The sequence below is a fragment of the Prinia subflava genome, chromosome 6 (assembly GCF_021018805.1).
Source record: "Prinia subflava isolate CZ2003 ecotype Zambia chromosome 6, Cam_Psub_1.2, whole genome shotgun sequence".
NCBI lineage: Eukaryota > Metazoa > Chordata > Aves > Passeriformes > Cisticolidae > Prinia > Prinia subflava.
In genome coordinates, this window is record NC_086252.1 from 16264410 (window position 1) to 16279104 (window position 14695).

Genomic DNA, 14695 nt, shown 5'->3' on the forward strand with positions numbered 1-14695 from the left:
TCTTTCACTTCTTTGCATGATCCTTAGAACCACCTTCTTTTGTGAAGACACCTGATCCCCAGGAAGTTTTGCCTGGATCAAATGTGACATTCACCAGCTACATCAAGGGCAGTACTCCCTTCAAAGTGACCTGGTTCCGAGGCATCAGGGAGCTGGTGCCAGACAGCAACTGCTCCATCTCTCTCAATGAGTCTGTGGCACAGCTGCAGATGTACAACGTGGAGCCAGGCCACACTGGGGACTATGCCTGTGTGGTGACAAATGATGCTGGCAGTGCCTCATGTACAACACAGCTCTTTGTGAAAGGTGTGTTTGGGTGTGCGCATGAATGCACAGTTATCTTCTTTCACTCCCTGCCTGCAGCTCTTCCACATCTGTCCCTCTTACCATTGATTTATACCTCCCCACAGAGCCTGCAGTTTTTGTGAAGAAGTTAAGTGATTTCAGTGTGGAGCAGGGGAAGTCCATTGTGCTAGAAAGCAGCTACATTGGCACCCCTCCCATCTCTGTCACCTGGAAAAGAAATGGCATGCCCATTGCTCAGTCTCAGCGCTGCACTGTTACAACTACTGAAAAATCTGGCATTCTTGAAATCTTCAACAGCACAAAGAATGATGAGGGCGAATATACCTGTGAGGTGGCAAATGAGGCGGGTGGGGATGTTTGCCACAGCCTTGTATCCATCTTAGGTATTCATCACCCCTGATGCCCCTAACACACCCCAGTGATGCTCTGCCTCTGCTCACCGCATTCTCTCCTTCCCTAGAACCACCTTATTTTGTCACGCACCTGGACCGTGTGGAGGTGAAGCTTGGCGAGCCCTTGACCTTAAAATGCCAGATTGGCGGTTCACCAGAAATCAAGGTGTCCTGGTACAAAGATGACACCAAGCTCAGATCAACACAGGCTTACAAAATGCACTTCAAGAACAATGTGGCAACACTGGCATTCTCTGCTGTAGAGGACAGCAACATCGGAGAATATATCTGCAAAGCAGAAAATACCATCGGCTTTGCCACCTCCACAGCTTTGCTTGTTGTTAAAGGTGATGGGCCAAGAGCCACTCTTTTGTGGGGTAGTTTGTAGGAACTCTTTGTTGTCTACAGAAAGGGGTTTTCTTTAATTTCAAAGGTAATTAATTCTAGGTTGGCTTCCTACTGATAGTGGTGATTATTATTGTTTTGCAGAACGTCAACTTCCCCCTACATTCACCAGAAAACTTAAAGATATTCAGGAAGTGGTTGGTGCCCCGGTGACCTTTGACTGCCGCATAACTGGCTCAGAGCCTATCCAGGTGTCTTGGTACAAGGATGGGGCTCTCTTAAGTGACACTGATAACATGCAATCAGCCTTCTTAAATAATGTTGCGACTTTACAGATCTTAGAAACTAGTATGGATTACTGTGGCCAATATACTTGCTCAGCCCAAAATGCTCTGGGGACTGCCTCTTCCAGTGCCAAACTGCTCCTTACAGGTTTGTAGATCACACTGTCATGAAAACCTTTTGTTTGTCTTTGCTCGTTTGCTTCTCCACCCTTTCTCCCATTCTACCCGTTGTGTGGTGGCCAGGGACAATGGGCATGGCGTGGTGAGGCAGGCTTGGTGGTGAGCCCTGCCATGCTTTCCTCTTTGCAGAACACCTACGACCTCCCTTCTTTGACGTCAAGCCGGTATCTATTGATGTGGCACTAGGGGAAAGTGCAACCTTTAAGTGCCACGTGACTGGTTCTGCCCCCATGAGGATTACCTGGACCAGAGACAACAGAGAGATTCGTCCAGGTGGCAACTACAAAATGACACTGGTGGAAAACACGGCCAGCTTGACAGTCCTAAAAGTTGGTAAAGGGGATGCTGGACTCTACACGTGTACTGCCAGCAACAGTGTTGGAAAGGACGCGTGCACAGCTCAGCTGGCTGTACAAGGTACTGCTGTGGGCTCTAGTGTTTTTGAGGTTCTGTTTGCAAGGCAGACACCTGGAAAACACAGCCCTGGATGCAGGCATTTGTGTGACTAACAGTCTTTACAAGACGTTACTCTGAGATGTCTTACTTCACTTAGATGTTATTGTAATTCTTAAATACTTACTCATATTTCTTCTGCTTTGGTATAGTACATGATTTTTCTTATCAAAGGGATTCTTCCACTGAAACATTAACACTCCCTTATTACTTTGTTGCGTCTTTATGAATAGTTCTGTTGGACAGTAAAATTTGTCTTTCTAAAGTCTTTCTCCAGCAGTGACAGTCACTAGGTTGCCCAGGGGTGTGAAAGGAAACAGAAGTTCACTTCACTTATAAGGCTTAAAAGTATTTTTACTGCATGTCCATCTCCTGCAAATAGCTTTGCTCTTTCACAGATTGAAAATGTTGAAAAATGGTCTTCTAAAGAGCAAAACTGGGGGATCTGAGAGCAGATTTGGTGACAAATATCCATCCCACCCAATACCTCACCTCTCCTTACAGTGTGTTGTCAATCTAAAAGTAAAGTCTAAATTTATGAATGGCTCAGACTGTCTTGGTGCAAGTGACATATGTGTATCAGTGCAATTTCCTCAATGTAGGCGGGAACATATTTATAGCTGTTCTGGATATTTCAATCTTACTGATTTTATAAAAGAAGAAATGTAACATACACTACTCAGATTATGCCTGAGTTAAAAAGTCCTTGTTGCTTTAGCCCTTTCCCCTTTTTTCTTTTGTTTTTTTCTCTTTCCTTTTTATGAATTTAGAATGCAAAGAGGAGGGGGAATATTTCAAGAGTAAATCCTTTTACTCTCTAACACAAATAACACAGGAAACTGAGCTACTTGTAGCAAGATTTTGTATTAATTATTTGTCAAATGTTTTATATATATAGCAACTTTATTCCAGCCATTAGTATTTTTCTTGGTGGGGTTGGAAAGAGTGTGTAAGGCTGAATTACCTGGATTCAGTAATTACTAAGGCTGCTGTATTATGTAGCTTGACTTACAAAATGCATTGAAAAATTGTAGCAAGAAATCAAACCTCTTTAAAAGACCAGATGCTTCTTTCCACCACAATAATTCTGTTTATTATTAATTATGTCATTGCTAATAGCTTTATTTGAACAGAGTAACCATTCGTAAAATGATCCCAGCTGACCTTATTAATTTTTTTCACTCTTCAAATCTTTATTTGTAAAATCCTGAGGAGTTTTTTCAAAGTTATTATTTTAAATTTTGATCCTGAATTTACTGACAATTTTTAGTGTCAGTGTTCTTTAGAATTTGTACAGTTTCCCCAGGGCTGTAAAATTAGTGGTCTTGATTGTTTTCAACTAATTTGGAGAGAACTTGAAAGGGCAATCTCTTTGGGTGCATTGATTTGCATGCCTTTAATTTGAGCATATGCTGTCTCAATTCCATGACATGCAGGCTTTTGTTTGTGGAATTAAGATCTTTCTTTTAATTGACCTTGAAAACCTCACAGCTTTTTATTAGCTTTCTCATTCTAGCATCTAATATTCCCAATCTGTAGTTTTAATAATTGCTTTGTGTTCTAGAACTGCTTTACAGTTTAAATATATACCTTACTAATGTGTATACCCTCATTTTTTGAAAGGAGTGGAATCAGAGTGTGACTACTCAGCAACTTTTAGTATGCAGATAGTTAATAAACTCTTTCTCAAAGTGAAATCCGATAGTAAATTGCTAAGGTTCCAAAAGTCCTGATGATAACAAATCATCATTCCTATTTTTAGAAACTCAGGAAGTTTTGTTTCTAGCAACACAGGATGTTCTGCAGCTGTCCCACAGGTTGAAATGATCCATAATTATCTAGCTATTCTTCCTACACTTTATAGACAGTCACACAAAGAGGCACTTCATCCTGTTTTGCAGAGAGATTTGTTTGTTATGTCCACGTTACCACCTCTTGGTTTTACTAGTTATATCTTTGGTCTGTGAACATTCAGTCTTGTGTTTCTAATCATCTAGATGGTACTTTTGATGAAAAGTATCAAACTTCCACTCCTTTCATCTCCTTATGGAACAAAATGTAACCGTCTGTTTTACTTTTCAATCACAGGACATTTAACACCAATGTCTGTAATACCAGACATCTCATAATTCTCCTCAGCATGATTATTTCCAAGCTCTTTTGTTTGCTACCTAAGCTCCTTAAGTTTCATTCCTCATGTGCAACTTAACGTTTGGTTTTGCATTAAATGTGTGAGGGGTTATAATGCATTGATTAACTATATTAATTATTAATCACAGGATAATATAAAGCAACTGCTATAATATTCAACATAAATGCTTTTAATAACGTTTCTTGGCTGGATGACTGGATTCTTGCATTTGCATCAGGCATTTTGATTACTCATGTATAACAAGAGCATATTTTGTAAAGAAAACCACACATATCAACTAATCTGTAGTGAATACATACAAGGAGAGGTACAGTGGGTCAGTAAACTAAGGAGAAACTCACTAAAATGCATATAAAAAACTTGTTTGCGTCTTAATCTGGATTTTGGACCAACTTGAAACCATCTAAAAAATTTATAGCAATTGCAGAATTAGAATTTTTGCTTAAGTCCCTCAAGTTTACAGTTTCAGTTATATATCTCCCTGCTTATCCAAACAATTCGTGCACTTTAAAGCATCATCTCCCCTTTTTGGCTTTCCAGAACCACCAAGGTTTATTAAGAAACTAGACTCCTCAAAACTTGTGAAACAGCACGATTCCACAACGTATGAATGCAAAATAGGTGGATCTCCGGAAATCAAAGTCACCTGGTACAAAGGTGAAACTGAAATCCATCCCAGTGAAAAATACAGAATGTCCTTTGTGGATTCAGTGGCAGTCATTGAAATGCACAACCTCAGTGTTGAAGACAGTGGTGACTACACTTGTGAAGCTCAGAATCCAGCGGGTAGTGCAAGCATCAGTACTACACTGAGAGTAAAAGGTCAGAATCTCAGCTCTTTCCTGCTCTTTCTAACTATAAGGGTCCTCCTTCAGGAAAAGCTCTTAAATCCCACTTTCTTTTGTCAGAGAGGCCAAAACTTGTCTGAGTAGATGGCAAATCTCTTGTCTGTTTTTGATCTCTGTGGCAATTCTTTCTTATCTGTTGTTTGTCTTTGCTATTTAGCATCAGAAGAGTTACTTGAATCCTCTGTCCTCTTTAATCTCTTTTGCTTAAATAACACAAACGATACCTCTTTTTTCTTTTTTCCAGCACCCCCCATTTTTACCAAGAAGCCCCATCCAGTCGAGACCTTGAAAGGGTCTGATATTCATCTGGAGTGTGAGCTTCAGGGCACTCCCCCATTCCAGATTTCATGGTATAAAGACAAGCGAGAAATTCGGAGCAGCAAGAAGTATAAGGTCATGTCTGAGAACTACACAGCTAGTCTTCACATTCTCAGTGTGGATACTGCAGATGTTGGTGAATATCACTGTAAGGCTGTAAATGATGTGGGAAGTGATTCCTGTGTTGGCTCTGTAACACTGAGAGGTTCGTACAAAGATTGGCATCTTCTTGGCATTTCTTTGTTCCTGCAATTCTCCTCCTCCTTTTCCGCTTCTGGCAGGATTCTTTACTGTTAAATATCTTCTCTTAAACAGCACCGCCGACCTTTGTGAAGAAGCTGAGTGATCTCACTGTCGTTGTTGGGGAGTCGATTGAGCTGCAGGCTGCAGTACAAGGATCACAGCCCATTTCTGTTCTGTGGTTAAAAGACAAAGGGGAAATCATCAGGGAAAGTGATAATCTTTGGATCTCCTACTCAGAAAACATTGCAACTATGCAGATTGGAAATGCAGAACCAGCCCATGCTGGGAAATACATTTGTCAGATAAAAAATGATGCTGGAGTTCAGGAATGCTTTGCCATGCTGAAAGTGCTAGGTTGGTAGCTTGAGATAAAAAACACAGCGTGTTTTATGATGATTTAAAAAAAAATTAAATTTGAAATTTTATCATAATATTAGCTATTTAATTGTTCTAAAATTTTTTCTGACTTGCATTTCATTACAGAACCTGCAGTCATTTTAGAGAAGCCAGGCCCAGTCAAAGTTACAGCTGGAGATTCTTGTACTCTGGAATGCACAGTAGATGGCACACCAGAGCTTACAGCTAGGTGGTTTAAGGATGGTAATGAACTGTCCACTGACCATAAATATAAAATCAGTTTCTTCAACAAAGTATCTGGGCTTAAGATCCTCAATGCAACACTAGAAGACAGTGGAGAATATACTTTTGAAGTGAAAAACAGTGTTGGTAAAAGCAGCTGCACAGCTTCAGTGCACGTTTCAGGTTAGTTGACCACTCTTCCTGAGTCGCCTCTGATCCTTTAGTTCCTTTACAAAGCCTTCAGATAGTGAAGTGGTTTTTGTGACTGACAACCTAAGAGAGTTGTATAATCCTGGGAGTACTTGGCTTGCCACTTTGAGAGGCAGCAAGAATAGATGCCTACCTAAATTGAGAGGGGCAGGAATTATTGAAAGGACTTGATTTCTTCAGCTTTAATCTACATGTTCTTGGACAGCTGGTGCAATATGGTTGCGTATGAAAAAGAGCAGCAAAAATAAAAGGTGCTCCTCAAAGATTGTGAATGAGAGTTCCAGCACATCCTTAACCATTGACCATTTTGCAAATACTTTGATGTGTCAGAGTATATTGCCAAAGGGGATACAGTGAAAGAAAGGTCACTAATTTTATTATGCATGGAGAACTTCCTGCATTTTAAGAACCCTGTATGGTAACTTTTACTTTTACTTTTATTTTGAAACAAATGCAGATCGTATTATACCTCCTTCTTTCACAAGAAAACTGAAAGAAACATATGGTCAGCTGGGTTCTTCTGCTGTACTGGAGTGCAAAGTTTATGGGTCACCACCCATTCTGGTTTCCTGGTTTCATGACGGACAAGAGATTACCAGTGGAGAGAAGTATCAGGCTACTCTTACAGACAATACCTGTTCTCTGAAAGTGAATGGACTTCAGGAGTCTGATATGGGAACTTATATGTGCACAGCTACTAATGTAGCTGGGTCTGATGAATGCAGCGCCTTTTTGAGTGTTAGAGGTCAGTATCAGTAAGAAGCCAGAATCAGAGGATCCAAATTTATTTTCAGAAAGATTTTTTTTTTTAGTATTTCTGATGACTGTGATCTTCAAAAGAAGTTCAAATTTACTTCTTCTCTATCTGTTTTGTGTGCTTAGAACCACCATCTTTTGTGAAGAAACCTGAACCACTGGATGTTTTATCTGGGGCAAACATAACCTTTACTAGTATCGTAAAAGGTTCCCCTCCATTGGAAGTAAAATGGTTCAGAGGCAGTGTTGAGCTGGTACCAGGACCCAGATGCAATATCACCTTGCAAGATTCAGTTGCAGAACTGGAGTTGTTTGATGTACATCCACTTGAGAGTGGAGACTACACCTGCCAGGTCTCTAACGAGGCAGGGAAAATTTCTTGTACAACACATCTTTTTGTCAAAGGTTTGTCCAGACTACTGCTTCTTATGCTTCTTAAAGATGATCTCTTGGCTTTATTTAATTTGTTTTCTTCCTGTTGTTCATTATAGAACCAGCCAAATTTGTGAAGAAGGTGAATGACTTAAGTGTAGAGAAAGGGAAAAATTTAATCTTGGAATGCACATATATGGGTACTCCACCGATTTCAGTGACATGGAAGAAAAATGGAGTGAAAATAATGCCCTCTGACAAGTGTAGCATCACCACTACAGACACATCTGCCATACTGGAAATCCCTGGCAGCAAACTAGAAGATCAGGGGCAATATTCTTGTCATATTGAAAATGATTCTGGGAAAGATACTTGTCATGGTACAATCACAATACTAGGTGCGTCAAGCCAGCATCACTCCAACAAGTGTTACTTGAACTACTAATGGTCATCATGCAATATCTTATTATGCTAATGGTGTGTCTTTGTCCTTCAGAACCACCTTACTTCATTACACCCTTGGAGCCAGTGCAGGTGACTGTTGGGGATTCTGCATCCTTACAGTGCCAGGTTGCTGGAACACCAGAAATGATTGTGTCATGGTACAAAGGCGATACGAAGCTGAGAGGAACTGCTACTGTGAAAATGCACTTTAGGAACCAAATTGCTACTCTGGTTTTCAGCCAGGTAGACAGTAGTGACAGTGGGGAGTACATCTGCAAAGTAGAAAACTCTGTTGGGGAGGCTTCTTCATCATCTTTGCTTACAGTTCAAGGTGAATATTTCAATTTTAAACATAGGGAAATGGCCTATTTTTCTTAAGTATGCTTTGCTATTTCGCAAAACAATTGCCTCTTCCTTGTAAAACACTTTACTATCTTGATGTGTCAGGTACCCTGTGGCACTGTCTTCTACTAACAAAAGCCTACCAGCAAAGCTAATTGAAATACAGCACTTACTGACCACAGCTCTTCTGCAGTGTTAAAAGCCTCTCTATCTTCTACCCCTATTCAAGATATTGCTTTGATTGTTTCCAGTATTAGCACTCCTGAGGCTCATTGGGTCTAAGACAAAAAAAAACCAGACCCCTCTTCCTACAACCGTATGCAGAGGGCTCTTTACAAGAAGTTCAAAATAAATTATATGCTAAATGATATTTTTATATGGAAGTTATGAGCAAAAATCCACAATACCCTACAACATATTAGTCAGTGATTATTGATGCGTACAGCAAGAGGTGCATGTCTTCTGAAGGGCTTCACCGTACAATACTTGTTCTCTTGCAGAGCGTAAACTTCCTCCTTCTTTTACACGAAAATTAAGAGACGTTCATGAAACTGTTGGCTTACCAGTCACGTTTGATTGTGGCATTGCTGGCTCAGAACCCATCCAAGTATCTTGGTTTAAAGACGGCGTGCGTGTGAAAGAGGACTACAATGTTCACACATCCTTTGTAGATAATGTAGCAACTCTGCAGATTCTGAAGACAGATAGGAGCCTTATTGGGCAATACACCTGCACAGCTGTCAATGCCATTGGGACTGCTTCTTCTAGTGGCAGGCTTGTCCTCACAGGTTGGTGGGCTGTGAAATGTTTAATGGAAATGCCTTAAAACTGAGTTTTGCTTTATACATGGATTTAATATTGTACAAGAGATTCTTATTGCACACAGTTTTAAATTAAATTGAGATTTTTAAGTGATTTTTTTTTATTTCTTTCACTCTTCAGAAGGGAAGACTCCTCCATTCTTTGACATCCCACTTACACCTGTGGGTGGCATTATTGGAGAAAGTGCTGATTTTGAGTGTCACGTGTCTGGAACACAGCCTATTAGAGTTACTTGGGCAAAAGATGACCAAGAAATTAGAACAGGAAAGAACTATCAGATCAGTTATGTAGACAACACAGCCCATTTGACCATCTTGAGAGTTGACAGGGGAGATTCTGGAACATATACGTGCTATGCTAGCAATGAAGTTGGAAAGGACTCTTGCACAGCTGAACTGTCTGTTAAAGGTACTGAATAGACAATACGTTGTGTTTACATTTTTCTTATTTCAGTTGGGCTTATTACTGCAAGATAACTTTGAGAAAACTTTTGAGATGTAGCCTGAGAGTACCTATCTGGAGATACCTATGAATCTTTTAAGGGAATTAGGAAAGGTCACTAACTGCAATGGGAGGAGAAATAAAACATTTTCTTTGCCCTACTTTCCCAATAGGGTCTGGCCTATTTCTTTCTTAAGAACTTGACAAAACTCTTGGGGTTATTTAAATGGTGTATCACTTAAATCAATGTAAGAGATTTTTTTTTTTTTCAAACAGGAACATACAGTGACAGTGACTGTAAGAGCAAGACTCCTGCTGTTTATCTTAGCATAATACTTAAAAAATATATCCACTTTAAATGAGACTGAATATCAATTCCCCAATGTTCAAATTTTTCTTGAAGCATTGTCTTTATGGTTTTCCATCTCAAGATAGATTCATGGAATTTATGTTCTTTTTTTACAGAACGAAAAACTCCTCCTACTTTTACTAAGAAACTGTCTGAAGCAGTAGAAGAAACAGAAGGGAATGAACTTAAACTTGAGGGTCGTGTTTCTGGCTCTCAGCCTTTGACTGTTGCTTGGTATAAAAACAATCAGGAAGTTCATTCAAGTGCTCACTGTGAAATATCTTTCAAAAACAATACTTTGCTTTTGCATATAAAGACCGTAGAGCAATCAGATGCTGGTTTATATACCTGTAAAGTGTCCAATGAAGCAGGAAGCGTGTTGAGTACATCTTCTGTTGTTATCAGAGGTTGGTTCAAGTCTTGTTTTTCTTTGCTTCCTGCTTTCCTTTGTTTTATTTAGCTGCAAGTATATAGCTTCTCTTGTGAGCTGGTTTTACTTACCTTAACAGCAGTAATTTGTCCAGAGATGGACATAAATCACAAAGTCAAGAAGTACTTTTATTATTGTGATTATTTCTTTCAAGGAAAAGCTTCTTTTTCACTATTTTCTATGACTGATTTAAAGAGAACATTCAAATCTTTGGGAAATTTCTGTTGAATTTTTAATCATTCTCCTTCAGTGGAGTAACAGGGGGTTTGTGTAATGGAATCTAAGTTTAGGCAGTGTTGACACTGCATTGTGATAATATGACACTTCATCATAACAGTTTTGCAGGAAATTGCAGGTCAATTTCTTTCAAGATTTTTATGTAGTTTTGCAGCCTAATGGTGCATTAATTCTTATACTATTTTTGCACTTAAAGGTTCTTGCTGAGGGGATAAAGCTATTCCTTGCATGTTTATATAGGAAATACGCTGTCATGATCTCTTGATATTTATTCCATTTTATAACATTATGATGGATATTCTCAAACTTCTGTTTGCCATCCTCCATTCCTTGCCATTGCCTCCTTAGGAATCACACGTATTCCGTTCTTGATCATACTTTCCTGAGTATTCACTCAAGCGTTTTCACATTCCAGAACCTAAAAAGCCTCCAGTTTTTGACCAGCCACTTCAGCCAGCAGCAGCAGAGGAGGGTGATACCCTACAGCTTAGCTGTCATGTCCAGGGATCGCCGCCAATCCGGATCCAGTGGCTGAAGGCAGGAAGAGAAATAAGAGCTTCAGACAGATGCAACTTCAGCTTTGCTAATGGAGTAGCTCTCCTAGAACTTGCTGCAGTTACCAAATCAGATTCAGGAGAATATGTATGCAAAGCTTCAAATGCAGCTGGCACTGATACTTGCAAATCTAAAGTGACAGTCAAAGGTACAGTAACATGAAGAAAATAAGGCATATGACAAAAATGCCAACCAAAACTCTATCCCAACTTTTTTTCCTGTGGAACAAAATGTTAATTATCTAGCAACAAACAATTATTTACTTTTCGTTTTTTGTAAAACCATAGAATCTGATAAAACAGAGTATTTAACAGTAATTTATATTTCAATAGTGACATAAATGCTGAAAAATCAGTGTCAAATAAATAGTGCTTTCCTACCTAAGAGATCAGGAATTTATTTTCTAAATATAAACACCAAATTTAAGAAAAATGCAAGCTAAATGGGTGAAATTATTTGGACAGGCATGTTTTATGCATGTGAAAAATGGTGTTTATTAAAGGAAAATATAGAAGGAATTTGAGCATGTGGCCTTAGAGGCTGATTGTTTTTAAGATTATTATGGCTCTAAGACATCTTGACCTTTCAGCTGAAAGTAAATAGTGTCTAAACATGAGTCCTTCTGTGTAGCTCTTACTTTACCATTGCATAAAGGACACAAGAGCCCAGCAGTAGGCACAAATAGTCTTTTTCACTCCGTGGTTAGCCACTAGGCTACAGACTAAGTCAATGAAAAGCAAGAGAATTTAAGAGACCACTGATAAACTGCAAGTAACTTTTAGGGCATAATATCCAGAAATGGACCAAAAAGGGAAAACCTCACCAAAAAATTATCCATTTTAGAAAAAAGGCATTTTATTTGCATATCTATCTATGGATTTGCATCCATGCAGAGTATAAATGGCATGAGTGAAGTAAATGAACAGCACAGTATGGCCCATTGTGGACAGTTTCATCTGGAAAGTAAACTGCAAGTTGGTTAAAATGATATTAAAATAATTTGCATTTTTACATTTTGCACAATATTTTGTTCCATCTCAGGAATTAATTTCTTTTTTACAATTCCTTCAGAAGCATCATCGCCTGTGTACATAAACTATTACATGAAGAAATCTCTTATAACTCTCTGACTCTGTTTCTTTTAGAAAAACCAGCAGCTGCTCCAGCAGCTAAGAAGGCAGAAGTGGAAGGCAAACTTTATTTTGTGTCAGAGCCTCAAAGTATCAAAGTCATGGAAAGTAAGGACTCTTTTCAAAACAGTACAATGTCTTCTATTTGCCTACACCTTTTTTTTTTTTTTTTTTGAGATTATGTCCCTCTGTCATAAATAACTGGAACGACTTAGCTTCCTCATTTGCATCTTTCTGCAGAGACCGTTGCAACATTTATTGCAAAAGTTGGCGGAGATCCAATTCCAAATGTTAAGTGGATGAAGGGAAAATGGAGGCAACTCAATCAGGGAGGCCGCATCATAATCCAGCAGAGAGGAGATGAAGCCAAGCTAGAAATAAAGGACACAATAAAAACTGATTCTGGCATGTACAAATGTGTAGCTTTTAACCAACACGGTGAAATTGAGAGGAGTGTAAATCTGCAAGTTGAAGAAAGAAAGAAAGAAGTTGCTGTTGAAGGGGATCTCAGGGCAAAACTAAAAAGGTATCTTGAAAGGTTTTATGGATTCATTTGCTATCACCACAGAAGAAACTTTTTTTAATTGTACATCTCAGAACAAGATATAATTTTAAATATCCATTAAATAGGAATAACTGTACTTAAAATAAAAGCTCCTGACTAGAGTAAGCTAAAGCATTCTACTGCACAGGAAAGCCCTGAGGTGATTCAATATTTCATTAAGCAGCTTTCTGGGAATGAAATGCAGCATAGTTAACTTCTGTTATTGATTTGAATAGCACTCCAACAAAAAGAAAAGAAGAGGAAGAGCAACCTATTGATATCTTGGAACTTCTCAAAAATGTAGATCCCAAAGAATATGAGAAATATGCTCGCATGTACGGAATTACAGATTTCCGTGGCCTCCTGCAAGCCTTTGAGTTACTGAAGCAAACCCAAGCAGAAGAAAGCCATAGATTGGTAAGATAATTGTGACTGCAGCATTGCTCTCTTAGGAGTAATATGTTTCCCTTAAACAGAAGTCCACACTCTGAAGCTCTGAAGTCATGATGTGTGCAGGAGTTTCTGGTTCCTCTTCAGATCTTTTATTGGCAGTTCTCAATTTCTTGCCTGCTCAAATGCAAGAAGAATAAATGGGCATTCTGGCTAATTAGGTTCTGTCTTCATAACTTGACTGCAATTGTTAGAATGGGAAGATACGTTGGTTAGAGTACAGTTACATAAAATTTGATGTAGGAATGAGTTCTGTGTTGGATAAACATGACAGCTTGACATTTAGTATCTTTAATCTTTGACTATATTCTGCATTTTTATAGGAAATTGAGCTCACAGAGAGAGCTCAAAGGGAAGATCAGGAGTTTGATGAACTTGTTGCTTTTATTCAGCAACGACTCACACAAACAGAGGTAAAATATTTTTGGACTGATTTGTGAAATATTCAAACCTATTACAGGGGACTTGAAATTAACTTAAACAAATATTTTCCAGCCTATTACTCTGATCAGAGACATTGAAAATCAGACGGTTTTAGCAGATGAGGATGCTATCTTTGAATGTGAGATTAAGATTAACTATCCAGAAATTAAACTGTCATGGTACAAAGGAACCCAGAAACTGGACTCCAATGACAAATATGAAATTAGAATTGAAGGTGATCGCCACATACTGAGAATTAGAAATTGCCAGCCTGAAGATCAAGGAAATTTCAGAATAGTATGTGGACCCCATATTGCCAGTGCCAAACTAACTGTGATTGGTAAGTGTATTTCTGAAGCATATTTTTGAATTAGTTTACATTTTATTTATCCCACTCTCTGATCTCTTTTAAAATGTATGTTTTAACATGCTAATAGAACCTGCAGTTGAGCGGCACCTTCATGACACCACTTTCAAGGAAGGAAAAACATGCACACTGACTTGTCAGTTCTCTATCCCAAATGCCAAGTCCCAGTGGTATAGAAATGGGAGACCCATTAAGATAGGAGGGAGATATTCAACACAAGTCTCTGACAAAGTGCACAAACTCATCATCAAGGATGTTAGAACGGAAGACGAGGGACAGTATACCTGCAAGCTTGACAGTCTAGAAACATCGGCAGATCTGGCCATTGAAGGTTTGTAAAGATATAGAACCTCTTTCTTACAATAACTCCAGTTTCTGGAGGTTTCATTGGCAGGACAAATGAAAATAAAAATAATTTCTGAAAGACAGATTCCAAAACTTGGAAATGGACTAAATAAAAAATTTTACTGTCCTTTCTCTTTGAACAACATGTGACATACTTGTGAAACTCCGTATTCTTGACTAAACCATGATTAATAATGTCCCATGACTCGCAAACAATCTGAGTTGTACTAGCTTCTGTTTTCTTTGGGACTCTTGTGTTTTCCTTGGACTTTTTCTTAATTATTCTCTATCTTTAGTTTCCTTAATGGCTTCTCTTACAAAATGTATCTGCACAGTAATCTTGTCATAGTTGAGCTCTTAAGTCTTCTAATCTTCATT

The 14695-nt window shown here is 38.7% G+C and overlaps 1 protein-coding gene across 1 annotated transcript in view; it reads left to right on the forward strand.

The window, feature by feature from the left end:
* The window catches only part of TTN (titin), a 237978-nt gene that overhangs the window by 70151 nt on the left and 153132 nt on the right, over positions 1-14695 (forward strand). Inside the window, 23 exon segments of the mRNA XM_063399870.1 lie at positions 28-306; positions 411-689; positions 767-1045; positions 1188-1475; positions 1637-1924; positions 4653-4934; positions 5205-5483; positions 5594-5875; positions 6005-6283; positions 6768-7055; positions 7193-7471; positions 7558-7836; positions 7935-8213; positions 8725-9012; positions 9167-9454; positions 9953-10243; positions 10919-11206; positions 12204-12296; positions 12429-12714; positions 12969-13149; positions 13506-13595; positions 13678-13945; positions 14043-14303. Coding sequence (XP_063255940.1) covers positions 28-306; positions 411-689; positions 767-1045; positions 1188-1475; positions 1637-1924; positions 4653-4934; positions 5205-5483; positions 5594-5875; positions 6005-6283; positions 6768-7055; positions 7193-7471; positions 7558-7836; positions 7935-8213; positions 8725-9012; positions 9167-9454; positions 9953-10243; positions 10919-11206; positions 12204-12296; positions 12429-12714; positions 12969-13149; positions 13506-13595; positions 13678-13945; positions 14043-14303 — 5994 coding nt within the window.